The 17,495-nt window shown below is 52.2% G+C and overlaps 1 protein-coding gene across 1 annotated transcript; it reads right to left on the minus strand.

Moving 5' to 3' along the window:
- Nucleotides 1-334: 334 nt before the first annotated feature.
- On the minus strand, nt 335-10,295 carry LOC100897977 (proteoglycan 4). The gene is made up of 6 exons (XM_003743170.2): nt 9,019-10,295; nt 4,265-4,409; nt 3,434-4,144; nt 3,153-3,309; nt 2,857-2,999; nt 335-1,484 (listed from the first exon to the last, which is right to left on the minus strand). Exons 1-6 carry the CDS (start codon nt 10,293-10,295, stop codon nt 1,227-1,229), a joined length of 2,691 nt encoding a protein of 896 aa, XP_003743218.1. The 3' UTR covers nt 335-1,226.
- Between the last annotated feature and the right edge of the window lie 7,200 nt (nt 10,296-17,495).

Genomic DNA, 17,495 nt, shown 5'->3' on the forward strand with positions numbered 1-17,495 from the left:
CATACGTTCGATTCAAATAAATAATTCAAGTGGTGCGCGTTCTTCGGAAAACTTCGTGGAGCTCTCTGGCGGGCGGAGAAAACTTGCGGGTTCATATCACCCACTGAATCCAACTAGACGATTCATTGCCAGAATCGAATACCAGGCATCTGCTTCCCAGAGACATGGGAGACACCTGCCTATGCTGATCCACGATGCAATGCTCATCACTCGCTAAGGCTGTAGAGGAGGAATACGAATAAAGAATGTCTTTAACTAGGCGGGTTTTATTACTGTTTCTCCTTGTTCATCTCAGCTGGCTCCCTATCCACCTGCCTCTAGATCGAAGTCAAATCCTATGTACAATGGAGGTGTGCTCCTGGTCTCCTGGTGTGTCGAGTGACATGAGCTCACTGACCCACTTAAGCAGGTTCTTCCCGTTCTGCTTCTCTTCCTCGCTACTCCCCTTCTCTTCTCACTTTCTCCCCCTTCCTTTGTATTCCTCTCTACGTCACGGACACGAACGGTTCGAGCGAATCGAGTAGACTCGCCAAATTCGATCGACTGGATGCTGCAATCGGGAGGTGTGCTCCCGTAGACTTCTTTGCTTGCTTCGCTGGCTCGTTGTTTGGTTGGTGTTCTTCCTGCTTGGATCGTTTTATGTACAGAAGCTAACTCGGCCGAAGCGGTCTCGGACGAAATAATTTAATAAATCGAAGATTGCATTGGACACTGGCAACACATTAAGGATGACGGCGACCGTTCTCACGAAGACGTCGTGACACATCGATATACAGTCATTATGTAGTATGGCGAAATTCTGAGATAGATTTTTGACATTACATCTGCGCACTGCCTCGTCCGCCGCGCCGTCGCCGGTGGATACGAACATCCGTGGCAGATGAATGCGGTTTACGCTATTCTCTCACTATGTACTTAATGTAGGTTTATAGGGTTCCGCACCGCATTATGATCAACCAGCGAGTCCAAGTGCGGACATCGCCGCTCGACGCGTCAGAGACGCTTGAAGCCGCGACCCCGAGCTGCACCTTCTCATGCGAACTTTCGAATGCCTGACCGTCATCAGCGTCGTCGACATCCTCAACATCCGCTCATTTCTTACGCTCGTTATCGGCACGATCGAGGTTAAGCTATCGGAGGTAAGCCAATAGTTGGAACAAGTCGCAGAAACACCGTGACGCGGGCTGACCACTAGCTTGCGCACAGACTGACGGACAATTAGGAATCTAGCTAAGTGTGCACTTGATCGAGCACTGCAGATATTCTCGTTTGAATTGGACCGGTGTGTTGAGGACTTCCATCCAGTCGACTTGGATCCGGTGGAGGATATTGTTCGGGAACGGAGGCAAATCGCTGTTGTCGATGATAAGGTAGGTCAAGTGGTGTCCTCGGAACCCTCGCAGAGCTTCGATGAGCGTCGCCGAATGTTTGATACCGCGACAGGTGGCCACCGTCTCGATCTGATCGTCGTAGTCGTCCTCGTGCTGGAAGAGAAATACGATTATTGTCTGAGATCTCTGGTCATCCCACGGATGCGCTTCTGCTCGACCATCCACCCGAAAGGGGCTTCCATGAGGAAATATACGGCGGGAGCTTGGAGGCGAAACAACGTGAAGCTCAGGAACGCTGATCGCGCTGAGACCATTCCATGCCGGAAAGAGCCCATTAAGAGCAGATGGAAAGTCGTTTGAGAGGCAGCCAAGTCATCTGGAGTCCTCCGGCGAACTTCTGACGGCGACCCGCCGGCGAAGCTTGACCAACAACAAACGGACGGAGTTTCATTCGATCAAAACCTGGCGGAGTCGACTCTGGCCATCGGCAATACAGAATCGTACGCTTTCTATTCCGCTCAAGCCACTCGACGTGCCTCTCCGATTCCAGCTGACGTCGAGGACGTGCGGTTCCGGTTTCCGCGACCCGCTAGATCCGCGTAGTTTGCTTCCTGAACGAGCGAGTTGGATGTCAGTTTTGTTCGTGCTTTTCCCGCTGCTTTTTCCCTTTCTTTTTCCTGCGACCGGGGAAAATCATCACGCAGCAGAGCACGCCGAGCTTCGTGCTCAAAATCGGGAGTTCAAGCTAATTGAATGACTTTTATCTCTGCCGGAATTCGATTCCGTCAGACCAATTCGCGCCGGAGCGGGAAAATGGCGAGGTAATCGACGGCCTGTTCCCTGACGGTTTGTTCTTTCTCGTATCCGCTTGACAAATGCTCATCGGTGCTTTGTTCGTCGGGAAAGGGAAGCGCGGGAACACAAAAGCGGGCGACGGAGATGGGGAGTAAAGGGAGGGGAGGGGAACGAGACCAAAGAACCGATTGTAAAAGACTCCCTGGAGCCTGTTTCCGAGTGATCACCCGGAATGGGGAAAGTTGGCTCTGCATGGCTTCCCGCCGAATCGGCCGCTCCGAAAAGTATCGCGCTGACCATCCCCCATGCCCGGCGGCCGGTCAGACGAGATGGAGGATCCCGTCGTCGACCAGAAGGCTGTGAGGACTCCGCGAAAGAGCGGATTTGCGAGCTCCAGCCGGCTTTCTCTAAAATTCACTCGCTGTTCGCATTGAATGCTAGCGCTCCGTTGCAGGCCTACAGGCTCCACGGCGCTTCCAATATCCGCGGGGATCAGAATCCGTACTCCACACGGAGCGGAAAAATCCAGGCGAACGAATGCGGCGATTCACGCGTCGTCCACCACCCAACGCGGCACTGCGTCATTTGGGCCCTCGAACCCGCCAGGATAAGCGGAATGAAGCGAAGATAGAGCGATCTGCCGAGCATTTTCCCCGTACATAGGAGAATTCGACATATATGAATAATTACGACTTATGACGATCAATGAGAGCATGAGCATAGTCCGTACCGTGACGCAAGTGCAGGGATGAATATCTTCCTTCGACGGGCATTCGAGCTTGTATTCCCCGATCTCAGATGAGGATTCGCCACCTGCCAAGGTGGTCATCGGGTTCACAGTCGGCGCTGAATCGTAACGATCGTCCGCAGAAGCTGGAAATGAAAATTACCGTCAGAGGTGGTGAATTGAAACGAAATCGAATTACAGAAAGCCTCGTCGGACCCCTCCGCGGGGCGTGACGACTCTTTTGAACTCGCTCACAAGACTGATTGGAAATCAGATGAAAATAGCGCATAGCTCGTTACCTATGGTGGGCCTCTCGGTCGTCGTAGACGTGGTGAACCTTTGCATGGGGTAGGGTTTTCCAAACTTCGCCTCCAACGAATGCTGCGTCGTGCTTCCGATTCCCTCCGTCGATAGCTCATCTGTTTCGTGTTCTGTTGGGAGCGTTGCGTCCTTGTCCTGGGTTGGGAAGAAAAATTCTCAAATCATTCAGTGGAACTCTGCCGGGGTCAATCGGTCGACAAAGAGAACTATGGTGCTTCTTGAGAAAGGGCTCGGAGTGAGCTTTTTGATGGCACCTTACCTCGTGTGGGACAAGTGATGGTTCGCTGACAGCCGGGATAATGAAGCTGACCTGGAGGTCCTTAGTGTCTAAAGGCTTGAGCTCTTTGCGGGTGAGAGAATTCTCATTAGGTGGATTCTGCACCACCAGCGCCATGACCGGTCGGTCTTCAATGATTCTGGTAGCCTCTATATCGGGCTGCCGTGAGGGCGAGTCCAACGTGATTTTCTCAGGAGAGCTGACCACATCCTCCTCGTCTACGATTTCCGTTGGCTCATCGTAATAATCATCATCGATAGTTTTCCGCGTTGTCGTTCCATTGTACGATTGGATTTCTCCCGACGTCTCCAATGACGTCAAATTCTTCGTCCTTTCGGCTACGGTGACTTCCGGCGCCGATGCGTTCGCTGCACCCGCTGATATAACCGTCGAGGGGAATGTAACGGTCGCAGTCGTCGTCGATGACGGATCCACTGTCGTTAGGCTTCCCTTGGGAACAGTCTTGATGAAAATCATCTTGTCTTTAGTGGGTGGGATGCTGGGATTCATAATCTTCGAGGTGCGAGGAGCAGGCTCGGGATTCCGACCGGTGGCCGGCGGTTCGCGATTCCTGTTGTTATGCTCCCTGGCTCGGAGCCTCATGAGGTCGAGTGAATGGTAGTCGTAATCGAGAGTTGACGGAGTCTCTTCAACATGAGGCTCCGATGTCGTGGCTCTCTGAACGACGATCGGCTGAATAGAGATATTAAAATGAATCCTAGATTCGAGAGTGGGTCGAGATCACTTTTCGAGAACTTATCACTCGGATCCGATGTCGGGGATCCCGCTGGGTTCGAGTTTATTACTACTCACCAAGTTTGGTAGAGAGACGTTTCCGATTCGACGATGCAAACGACTCTCTTCAGCGGCGTATTTGTCTTCGAGCATTTTCGTCACTTTACGAGCGATCTCCAAAACTCCTTCTGGCTGAGGTGGCTCCAAATCCTTGGCAGAGTCGCTGCGAATCGATACAAATGGACTTTTAACTATTGCGGTCCGATCGTGGTCGCGTCTCCAGGCCCTGACCACGCATCTTTGTCTGGATCGTTGATTAGTCTGGCTCAAATTATTGTTTCCGATCGCGATACAGAAATTATCAGTACGATCCGTTGAGAATCGACTTCGCCAGAGTTTCGACTCCGCTCCGAAATTGATTCAGCTCTTTCAGAGATCCAGTGTTCGCGTGGGCAGTCTGACTCGAGAGAAGTCCCGAGTGACCGAGTCCGTCTCTACGGGTCGCTTTGAGATCCCGATCTCCACGTGCTCATCGAGGTCTCACCATCTGCCCTCGTCGCTTCCTCCCGCGATCTCTCAGAGGAGATTAATTGGCAGAACGCTGCCTCAACTCGTTCCCTACTATCAGATTACCGGTCGATGCAGACTCTCAAGTTGGAGAGCTTTGAATAACAACCGATCAACCTACGAAAAACCTGCTCCGCTCTCGAATCAGGCCTGAATCGCGCCGTCAACGCGCCTCGCGATCGACGGACGGCGCGGCGCAGATACAGCGCGACACCCTGCATCGAGTTTGAATAAGTGGTTTCGCTCCAAACCATCAATTCTGGGTCGGCAATCAGAGACTCATTGAATTCTTTCCCCTCATACGAAAAACGAAATAAATTGGCACGAGCGTGCAGAAGCTCATTTCTTCAAGCACTGATAAACTCCCTAGGCGTGCACTGCACATGGCAACCCGCACACCACGTGCCGTCCGCCGGGTTTTCAAGCGCCGATTCTCGTTCTCGGAATTCTTGCACTGCTCGAGTTTGTCCTTTTCTCTCCTGCACAGAAACGAGTCTCGACCAGCTGCGGTGGAGAAGGCTGGATGGCTAGCTGAGCGAAAAATCACATTCTTCCTTCCTCGGAGTTAAATCCGGACTCGCGTCCGACTGAGCTGCGTGACCATCATCGCTGTCCATCACTCGCCCAGAAGCAGAAGACGAAGAATTCAAATAGGACCGACGATGAAAACGCCCCTGTCTGCCCACTGGACGGATTTCAGCTTGAGATATAAAATAAAGACACGTAGAAGGCTCACTATGGTCCGACTTGATCACATGCGAGGCTTGAACAATGAGATGGAAACAACGGAACCAGATCTGTCGTATAATTTAGGCATGAGCTTTGCTCATGGCTATGTAGAGCCCAAATCGTAATCGCCAATGTCGTCACAAGACAAGCGCTAGCGGGCAACCTACTCGGACACAGAAAGAGCGAGCACGGCACGAGTTGCGGAATGATACTCAAAAGAGTTCGTGTTCCTCTCATATCGCCGTTAGGTACACTCTTCAGAGAACCCACGTGAAGCCGCACAATTCCGTCCCCCGCGGGTGAGGCTTGACCATGTACGGGGGCTTGATCTTATTCTGAATTCATTCCAGGGCCTGCCCGCCGTGAGAAGTTTATTCCGTGGACGAAAAGAGAGTCTTCCCAGCGGCGACCGTACTTTCTCCCATCGCTGATCGAACGCTCCTTGTCTCGACACTGGGAACGGGTACGGTTCCGATGGGAAAATAATCCGAGAAGCAGCCAGCGCGGTCGGGTGGTGATACGTCGGGGAAGAAAATCTTCGAGGAGTGGACTGTTCGGCATTTCAAGAGCAGGAGAACCACAGTACATGCAGAAAGCCAGAAGAAAAATCAAATGCTTTGGAAACTAGGTGCTCTAGATTGGAAAGAAAGAAACCGCGTCTCTCTCGACAGTTTTTCTTTGTCTTCTGTCGTCTTATGTTGCTGTTCGTCGTCGTCGTCGCCACTGTTCCTCTCCGTCCATGTGAATATGTTACCACGCACCACAGGACTATTGTTCCATTTCGTGATAGATATGCAGTGACCGACATCATGTACAATAAGCCATCCCGTAGCGTAACAGAAGTTACACAATGATTGATTCGTCTTCTAAAGACGTCGTCGTCGACGACCACCACGCGCAGAGAAATGCTGTCTAAGTAAGTAGAACAGTTGCGGCAATAGCGTACGGAACGGCAGTGCTTTCGACCGGTGCTGTCTCTGGGAAATTCGCAAATGGAAAGAAATAGAAAAAACGGACACCGCGACTGCCATTGTTCGATCCGCCACCAGATCGACATCAATCGATCCAAAACGTGTGACACTCTACTTTCAGATTGTCCACCTCATGTTCCGCGGGATTTTCTCTGTCGGGGACTCGACATGTTACCGTCTTGGCGTTCCGAGCAATTCGCAGCGGCACGTACTCGTCCAAGGTAATCCGCGGCGTGAGCCAATAAATCAACGGTTGATAATCATTTCGTTATCGACGTGTCTTCCCAGGCGAAGCCTGGGCCTTCTGCGTGACACGGCCGCATCGAGAAGCTCGGGACCGTCTTAGAAAATTCTGCGTGACACGTCCTGGTCAAGAATTTCCTTTAATTGACGCGACGTGATCGCTTTATCCGACGTTTGATACAGAACGAAAAGCAGCAGCGACGATGGCGGCGGCGGTGGCGACGACGACAACGACGAGAAACTGAGATCTGATACGAAAAGACGGAGCAAGAAGATTACGTCGTTGCCAGCACAAGGAATGACTTCAGCTGATAACAGGAGCGGGTCGCGCGCGGGTGTGCGTGCAAACCCGTCTGCGCAGCCCGCGCGTGTGTGAAAGCGAACAGGAAATCTAGCGGTATTGTTGTTACGGTCCTCGTCCATTTGACATCATCGACGGTGGGTCTGAAGGCGAAGGAAGGAACCGTACAAAAATTATTAGGAAATCGAAATCTAAAAAAAACTGAATCGAGCGACAGTGCCGTACTGAAGCAGGAAAGGGACGAGCTCAAAGCAGCGGTCGGAATTCGTCCCCAGCCCATCAGAGATCTCGGATGTTCGCGGAATTGCAATTTTCGTCCAGTTATGCCCCAGTTGCCAGTTCACTGATTCGAAATAAGCGCCAGGAATACACGTCCCAAGCGCTGCCATGACCACTCGACGGTGGCCCCCGGCGGAGCTCCGGCAGCTGAAAGAGATGAAGGCGATTCTGGGGAAATGCTCGAACGAAGAAGCGGTCTCCGACTAGGGGCCAAGAGCGGGGTCTGGACCCCTGATATTCAGAACCGAACCTCAAACATCATCTGTCGTCAGCTCAGCCTACAATTTTGTCTTGATTCCTTACGGGACCATTGTTCGGGAATCATATATGCTTCCTCTTCCGCATACTCCGAATGCAGGTTTTGAATGAATTTCGAATTCCGGACGAGGTACGTGTCGTATGGAGGTTATCGAAAACCGAGGAGCTATTTCGCTCCTGGAAGGACTCCCCTTGATTTTGCGACTCATCGAGGCATCTCGGAAAATACGAGAAATATTCACAAACGATATAGACTAAGGTTTAGGGAAGATCAAACGTGAGAGTGAGGTATGGAGATCAATATTTGCTTTTAGCCATCGAGCCCGGAATCCGGATCTGAATCGCTTCTATGAGTCTTCAGAGGGCTCGTTCTATCGGTAGTGAAGTATGTCTGAAGTTTCTCGCCGGATCGAGTGGATGAACAGGACCGAGATGAGGCAAGAACGAAAAGGGCGAGGAGGCGTTTCCTCGTTGTGCCCACAAACTCCGCGGAACGCGGAGTGGATTAAATTGAATTACACCTCCCGAATCGACAGATGAGTGAGTTTGACTTCCTGTGGTAAGAACGAGTGATCAGCTGACGGATTGACCGGCTGCCTGAGAAAGCAGGGACACAGGCGAATGACCGATCCGAGAGCCTACCCCTCCCCGGGGTGATCTCTGAATAATGTCGGATTGGAGCCCGAATAGCTCCGGGCCTATTCCCAGCTTCGAAAGTCGATATCGCAGACCTATAGGGAAGGTTCCCAAGATCATCTCGCGATTTGGAATCGACCTTAAAGCCGGATAGAGACGATCGACTCGAGTATACAGAAGTTCCAGGGAGGAGACGAAAACCTTCTTCCTGAACCTGGAAGTCCACGCCGAATAGATCACATTCTGATTTCATTCTAATTTTCCGTGGAGGCAGCGAGTTGGGAACAACGACGCGTACACAGCTCGAGTTGTTTCGAAGATATGTACATCTCCACATGCCGCCGAGAAGAATTCACACGAAGACATTTATATCACAGCTCTGCATACATATGTACATATGTCGTGAGAGCTACGACATCCGGTCATATTTCTCCTGGCTCGAACACGTGGCAACCGAGTATTGAAATCGAAAATTCCCCAACAGAAGTGTGACGACCCGGCGGAAAAGTGAGGGAAAATCTAAATTCGCCGAAGGCCAAACGTCGGAGTAGAGGCTTATTCGGGGGAAAAGACGGTTTCCCTGCGAAGGTCGGGGAAACCCAGAGGCGAAATCGATGAGATTTCCCGAACAATCGGAAAAACATCATTTCCGGAGAACCTCAGGGAATCTATCGGAGCTTTCGACGCCATAATTCTGAGAAGAATATCCTCCGGGGAAGATACTCCGATTTCCGAACCGCGTGTGATGTCCGGGGAAGAGGAGCGTACTAGGGGATTTCCTTTGCCGTCGGAAGGGCTGAAACGAATTAAGGTCTAGTCGACGGGATTCTAGTCGGGGAAATACTCACATAGTGGAATGAGAGTTCCCGACCACGTGGTCGTCTTCGGTGATCTCTCCTATCGGCTTCGCAGGCTCTTTCTGAACGGCGTTATTCTGTTGGTAGGGAGGCTTCGGGGTCCCTTCTTCGTATCTGAACTCCACGAGGGGCGGCGCCTTGAGGGCCATCATCGAGAGCGCGGGTAGCTCTTCAACGGACGAGCTGTCTTCTTTTACTCGGCTCGCGTTCAAACTCAATTTGACCTCGTTGAGCTTAGGCTCGGGAGTCACTTCGGCCAGAGAAGTAGATTCGGAGGAGTTCATGTGCTTGTCGTCAATCTGTTTCAAGCTCGCTGGCGTGCTCGCCTGTTCTATTTCCCCCGTCTGATTCTCTTTCGGCTTATCTTGATTTCGGCTCGGAATGAACTCGCTGTGATTTCCGATCGTGGAAATTACTTGCGCGTTCGGAGCTTGCTCCGTAGATCTCTGCGTTTCCTGAGCGCCGACTCCCGTCGGAGGGTACGTCGGAGCAGCGTCCGTAGTTGAGCTCGAAGCAAAGTCAGCGGGCGACGACATCACCGGGGTTTCACTTCTGGCCGACGTCTCGATTTCGGGCGTTCTCGTTGAGGATTCTTGGGTGATCCCCTCTACGCTCGGCATGACCGAACTGCTTTCGCTTGTCGAAATTTTAGACTCTTCATCGCTTGTTTTCTCCGCATCGATGATCAACTTTAAATCCAGTGCGGGATTCTCTCCGGGAGGGAAACTTTTTCCGGATCCCGACGGACCCTTTCGTTCGTCAAGTTCTACGCTCACGATCGGCGCCGAGAACTCGGCAGCTCCGTCCACTGACGTCGTTCGCTGAGGCCTCGTTTGCGTGGCTTCGCTCGAATTTTGTTTGTTCTCGACAGGCTCGGCGGTTGCGTTATGCGTAACAGAAACTTTCTTAGCGTCTCTCTCACTTCTTTCCGCCTCTCTGTGCAAAGCGGTGGGAACCGCTCCAGGATCCGCTTCGGCGGCCGGCGCCTTATCGAGCTCTGTTTTGACCTTCCCGGGTTCATCTTCGTCCGGTTTGTGCTGTTCCGGAACAACCAGAGATTGTCTGCCAGCCGCAAGCGTGTCTACTTGAGGAGCGAGCGCTCCTTCCAATTCCGAAGGCAAAGCCTCTGTCGTGGGTGACGGTGTCGTCCATTGGAGTTTCTCTTGAAACGTCGATCGGTGCAATCTGGATGTCGTGGTTTCTGGCTCTTCCGTCGTAGCCGAAGCGGCGCTCACGAGCATGAACGTCACGATCACACTCCACTTCATCTTGAGTGAATTTCGCCTCAGGGACAGCGTCTGCAATGAAAGAAAAACAGATTCTATGAGGATCTGAGCCAAATGATTCTCATTTTTGAGCTTATGGATTCTAATTACGTCAGACTCTTACTCAAAGCTCTCAAGAACAGCAACGAGGTTCGTCGAGTAGTAATTTTTGGAAACCTTTCATTGAGTAATCTTAAAGCGTTACGAATCCGCGTCGGCTCAATTTAATTTCGCGACGGTTTCATTCAAAAAAAGGTTTTGTTCTTCATGAACTCAAGCGCAGAAACAAAAGCCACGCAAGCCGGAAGTTATGCAAAGTTTGACGCCTTCGCTCCAGCATATTCGGCGGCCTGTCACGTAGTCAATCAACGTATTGCGGCTGTGGTCGGCACGCGGCGTCTGACGGACAGTCTACGATAAAAGTCTATTCTCCTCTGCTGTTGGTATGAGCGCGTCAAATACTCGGTGACATCACAACGAAGTGTCCTGGAGACAATCGCCCTTGTCACTTCTTCGTTCGCCGGCCCATCTTTCATTTATCCGGACGACGACATTCATTCATCCGCATGCGAGGATCAGGCTCGAGCTACCGAAGTCAACGGTAAATAACCTGTTGGTCCGAGCGAGACCCAGAAAGCCTTCCTCTTGCCAGGAAGAAATCGGGGATGCGTAGGGAGATTTTCCGCGGGAGATCCAACGGATTTCCTCCCCAGAAGGGTCGAGGAATTCTCGAGCGATGGAATTGAGAGCATTCATGCTAAATTTTTGAGGTCCATAGGAACAGAGCAACGGACCGGGCTTATGGTCACAGAGCGAAGATTTTCGTGTGTTGTCAAGAGAAGAACACACCCGGCGTCCTTGTTAACGGGTTCTTGCCAGCGGCAACATGAATGTTACTCTTGGAGGGCATCCAACGTGGCTGCCTGTCCACGACACGAGTATGGGAGAGTTCTCGCTCATTATTATTTCTGCTGCTCGTTTTTTTTATATCGCTTTCCTTTCTACATATTAGCCTTCCGGCTCGTTTCTCTCATCGTGGTCCGAAGCTCGTTTTCAGCTCATTTTCGTTGCTTTCGGCTGCATTTTCCGATAGTCTCCCCACGGCAAGATCGATCAGAGTCCCAGCTCCGCTCCCCGTTCCGGAGCAGAACGGGCCATGCGAATGAGACAAATAAACAATTAGCAGGCAGGAAGCATGAAAGTCGTCCTATACGTCGTTCTTGACGCCAACCATGTCGTCCACGTCATGAGCTTCGGAATTCTGCTACGTGCTGCAGAAGGCTTTATGCAAGTCATGTCGTGACCATGTGCCAGTCCGAGGCGGGAACGAGCCCAGATCCGAGACCGAGACCCTGCTGCCGTAGACCCCACTAATAAGCGTATCGTAGCGCGTGCGCCTTGGACACATTGTCGATCCGCCAGATACACAGACGGACGAAGGAAGGACCGAACGAGCGGTCTAGATCGGGCGAGACAAGGTGATATTGCGACGACTACTCATTTCTTGAAACTCCTCGCGTTTTGACATTTGGATGAACGCGCGTACATAATCAGTGGCTCACGCACGCTCTTCTTGGATTTATTGTCGCCAATGTCAAACATGCATGTCACGACCCACCGACTGAAATTATTCAAGGCGACCGACTGAGTGAGACGGCTAACTTGACGGCGAACGCAATCCCCACAGGTCAGAGGCGGTCCCCGACTGACTTTGCGGTTCAATACGAATCGTCGACGAGTCGTCGTCGACTGTGCGGCGGCGTTCGGGAAGTTCTCCCCGCGCGGTGACTTCGATCCCCAGGCTTGCACTGGACGAAATGAGAACTTTCGCTTTCTACAGAAAACCAAAATCGTCGACGTGAAGGCGGACGAGTTCGGATGTTCTCACGGAATAACGGAGACAATGACGACGAGTTTTTCCCTCCATGACAGCTTCGTAGTCTGCCACTGCGCGAGAACGCGCGCGTCAGCGGCTACAGCGTCGCTCGCTGCCAACGGTACATTCGATGAGATGTCCGACTCTCGGATCAGTGTGGAACACGGAAGAGTTCGTTCGTCTGTCCGCCCACCACGCATGAATCACTAACAGATGTACGTGACTGGTAGAGAAGCCGCGGAGGCGAAACTGAGCTTTCATAATCGGTTTCATTGAAAGTGAGCCATGTCTCTTTCGAGAAAAGATCGGAACCCTCGGGCTTAGGTTTCCGAATGATAAACGGCTTTAGGAAACGTCCTAAACATAATGAACGATCGAAACATCGATTCCTAAGCTGAAAGACACTGGCTCCTCGGACCGAGCGCAACCTGTCCGTTTCATGGAGCTGGCGTTCACGACGTTCTTATGGACTGGTTGGGACAGCAGCGGCTCGAAGATAAGACGAATGTTTCTGTATCGTAAAATTCTAGGCTACCGATCTTAATGTCGTTACTCTTGAATTTGGCGATCGAAGTTGCTTTCACCGTGGCGAGAAACGATAGGGTCCATCATCATCAAGGAAGGTTGATTGGAGCTCGACTGGAGACCACGCGCCATTGACCGAGCCAAAAATCAAGATTTCGAAAGCAGAAAGTGAAAGGAGATTTTCACTCATCGATCAAGCAGCCACTCGCTCTGAGGGATACCGCGGCGCCTCTAGGAATGCCGATTCATCTCCTAGGTCGATGGAGTAGAGCAAGAACCTGGAGAACTCGAGCTCCTAGAGAGCTCCGGTGCTCCTTGAAACCGTCGAAGAGACTCGGACCCTTCGGCATTGGCCGATATTCGGGTATCGGAAACAACTCGTGCGGAAGCAACTCGGCTCCCTGTTGAAGACATGCGAGTCACTTAGGAGGAAAGGACCAGGAAGGCGACCGGAGACGGGGGACAGAGGCCCTCGAGGAGGAACCATGCCGCGCTGTAGTTTCACCGGATTATCATTGCATTGCTTTACGTGATCGAAATGAAGCAACGTCGAACATGCTCCGCGGCGAGGCTAGTCCCCAACCTCAAATCGGATCTCACTTTTAAAAAAAAGTCAATCTGCTCCGCTCGAGCTCACCTCACTACGCACACTGACGTTTATACCCCTTGATTCAGCAGCGGCAATTTCCATAATCACTGACAAGTGGGCTTCGCTCAACCCAGAAACCTCTTGCGATGCATTCCCGAACCACGGTTTCGGTCAAGGCGGCCAGCTTACAAGGTTCGGGCGTTCGGAAACGACACAGCTACTGAAAAATATGACATTTGTGGAGCGGGTGAAATTTTTCGGATCCAGGACTGGAGTCATCATTTCATTTCGTGTTATCCTGCTTCTGAAGCCAACACCAGTGTTACAACGATCGGTCGAGAGATCGAAAGCCCTCAATCCACTCATTTTTCCATCCATTCATCGATCCATCGGTGCGAAGCATCACCGACAACTGCTGTATCATGGGAACTGAGAAGCCGACCGAGGGAAGCTATCGGGTAGAAATGGGACGCCGAAGACAGCGAATTTCATCATGACCGTGATGAGGAGTCGAATCGGATTCGATTGAGAGATCAGCGATCGGAATGAATGTCATCATGCCGATTTCTCCGCTGATTCATCTGCGATTTGTCCGTCAATCCAGAGCGACTTTCTCCGCGCGCTTCTGTCTGTACGTCTCGCCCCGTTCGGCTGACGCGCCGAACGTCCTTCACTCGAATCCAGAAGTCATCATTCGGATCCTGAGCTGATATCAGCACCGGAAGGTGTGAAGCAAGGAGGGAGGCTGAAACTTCTGGGGCTCGACGCTGGATTTTCAGTCTGACCCCGGGCCTGACTCGGTGATGCTCATACGCGGTACATTCGTGGGAGAATCGGACCGGATCTCATGGGATCCCGAGATCTTTTTCCGAGGCGTTGCGAACTGCTTCGCTCATCGAACTATCTCACGCGGCCGAATAGGAAGTTGATCGGTAGGAAAAGGATGCTGGTGGCGTCCGCTGTTTCCAGTTTGGACTGGGAACATCATTCGTCTTTTGAAAGCCACGAATCCTACAACGAGAAAAAAGCGTCCACCACGGAACGGAATATCTGCTGTTCGGATTGCATTATGATTGTGATGATTATTGTTCTCGTTAGATCCCGTGCCATGTATTGGGTGGCTCGCTGGCTCGCTACGTATTTCCCTCGATGGACGCACGGATTAAGGGATGCCGGTGGTCGAACGCGGTGGTCGCTGCTTGTCCGACACCGTATTGCCCTCGTTGAAAGATGGACGCACCCACCTGTCCGCACTGCACCCACTGCGGTGTAGCGGCATTGTTTTCGCGTTCCCGTACGTCGAGCCCTCGTTCCGTCCTCGTTTCTTTCTCTCGTAGCCGTCCATCTGTTTCTGGTGTAGGAGTATCGTCCAAGAAGCGGTGAACACTTTTTTTTTCTAAAATTTCTCCATACCGTCTTCGCTACCGTTCGCAGTTGTCTTTCATTTTCTCGGTCTTTCCGCCTTCCGCCCCCCCCCTTCCGTCCGAGCGAGCGCGACTCCGACCGCAACGAAACGTGGTCTTTCGCGGAATTTCTTCCCAAGTCGTGTACTCTGTTGACGTGGGAAGTCTGAAATCTGTTGGCGTCTTCGTCTTGCTCGTATCCCTCTGCTCCGACCTCCGGGAAGTCGTGTTCCCCATTGAAGATCACGTCCGATGCCGAATATTCAGGGGACATCGGCACGCTTGCGTCTACATTCCCCCCATTGCGGCTCCGAAACCCGAATCGTATAGCGAACACGAGTTTCTACTTCAGCGAGAAGAACATCGTCACCGACATCGCGTTCGATCTCCTCCCGCAGCAGCCTCTCTCTTGGGCCATTTTTCCCATAATTCCGAATTAAGTCGTGAAGACGTAACTGGTCGCTACCCAAGAAGCCACGCTTATCGGCAGAAACGCGCACGAAACGACTCTAGATCGAGTATCTACCGAGCGATGCCTCAGAATTACGCGGGAGCTCTCAACTCGCTCCCAGCACGTTTCGGGCTCCGCATGTTGAAAACGGACCACGGGCCGCGCGACACTCTCTTTCCGAGCACTCGTCCGGTCGCTCTGTCGTCGCTGCTGTTACTTTATCTTCCATTGTCTGCGCGACGATCCGTTTTGCCGTCGACTTGTCCGTCCAGAAGTTCACCTGCGACACACGCAGCTTCTGCTGCCGCTGCTGCCTGTTCGTTTCCCGCCAGTCAGAGGCCGACACAGAAACTGTGCCAGCAAACGGTGGGTGCGGTGGTTCTGCGAATCCGGGTGCAGGTGAGCCCGGGACGGTGCCGTTTGTTCCCTTCCGAGGACTGGAAAAGCTCGACCACGGACAGCTCGGGTCCGACCGAGGTCACCAAACGACACACTCGGCGTTCCCGCGGCAACGATGCACCGCGGTGTATGCGGTTCCACGGTTCGCGAGGTAAAAACGATCCGTTCGGAACGTTCGAGCTCCGATACTCGATTTCGCATGGGCGCATATCGACACAGTGCAGAGGGAGACAACTTCCTGTTCCCGTGTTGGGGTTGTACCTTGTTGTTCCCTCTTCCGAACAGTCGAACGAATCCGACGTATCGCCAAGAACTTTTCGTCGCCGCGCTTACGTAACGAGGGTCTGACCACTGGGTCACGGGAGCGACGGACCCAACCAGCTGCGCGAGCCGGAGAAGAAGTGAAACAACTCCGAAAACGTCTCATTGTAAACCAGCACGAGACTCAGTGACCATAAGCTGAGTGACTGGGCTCGTTCGGGCACACATGAAGGACATGAAGCGGAATCATCCGCACCGACGAAAAGTCTGCACGAGTCAGGAGAGCTGCAGAACAAGGAGAATCTCGGGAGGAGGGGAGACACTCCGAAAAATTTTGGAGCGAAATTTCCGCGAACTAAGAGGCGGCTCGCTCCTGCTTCACAATCCCGACATCTCTGTACGGAATCGTGCTTTCTTTTCCCTCAATTTGTCCAATGGCTAGAGAGCGGAGACCGTCAGTCAATGCTGGCGCGTTGTCCAGATCGCTCCGGTTGTTTCCGCCGCGGGTTTGCTAAATCGAATCCACCGACCTCGAGCGAGACTCCCAACCCTACCTCCGGACTCGGAGTGATATGCGAAACCCCGCGATGATGCACACCTCGGTCGAAATCCGAAGAACTCATGAATCTCATCGAGTGAGCGTTGGGCGCTCGCGGTTCCCGTAAATGGGCAAGCTCTCCCGCTTTCAGATCGAAGTGTCCCATCGAGCATCGGAGCCTCTTATTCCCTCTTCTTGCGCTCTATCAGAAAACTTCTGCTCGCATACGGTCGTTCCGCTGCGGGAAAATCGCAAACCCCAATCGATCGAGCCGATTGCGCGACGAGGTGATCTCACGATCGACCGTGGTTTTTAAGCTCCGCTTTTTCAATCGGTTCGCTCCGCTTGATTCGGTCAATTCTCCAATCGATTCGCGATCTTATCCACTGATGATTGACCTTCGATGATGAATTGATCAACAATCGCGTGGAAGAATGATGAGTCAATCATGATGAAAGCCCGAAGTGTTTGACTGATCGAAAAAAGCCATGCAAGTGCAGAGTGGCATCATTCAAGTGAATTGTCTGGAATTCTAACGTGTTTATGATGAGGGCGTAGTCGGTATACCCCATGACGTATGGCCCCAGCGCAGCCGAGCGAGAAAATGAATATTGACTTTGTTCATACCTACATAATCCATCCATCACGGCCCTCGCTGTTTCCCAATGCGTGCAACACGCTCACTCTGATGATAATGTCTTCCGATTTCTGTATTCTTCAATATCCGATTCGAACGACGGAAAATCACGCGCTTCTCCATTTTGGCATAGTTCGTAGCCTGACGCCGCGCCGTTGTGCTCGCTAGCGGCGCCGGCGTTTTCGTCGTCAGTAGCGCTACTGGTAGTGACCGAGGTGATGGCGGCGGTGCCAGTGACGGCAGATTGTCTACAAAAGACTCCTCGCAGCCATCAAGTGAGGAAATCAATTCTTGCAGATACCGGTCATCAGCTTCTGCTGTCACTTCGGCTCACTTCATCCTACTCTGGCCGTTCATTCATTCACTCACCCGTCTCTTCCTCCCTCAGTCCGCTCATTGGACCTTCCCTTCATGCAGTCAGGCAGCCGGTAGCTGGACATCCATTCGATGCGCGGCATTCAGCGATCATCCATCGGCTCGATCCCTCGGTGATGTTTTTCGCAGCTTGCCGTTTTCACCTTGAC

This window comes from Galendromus occidentalis, unplaced genomic scaffold, assembly GCF_000255335.2.
Source record: "Galendromus occidentalis unplaced genomic scaffold, Mocc_1.1 scf7180000077440, whole genome shotgun sequence".
Lineage (NCBI taxonomy): Eukaryota > Metazoa > Arthropoda > Arachnida > Mesostigmata > Phytoseiidae > Galendromus > Galendromus occidentalis.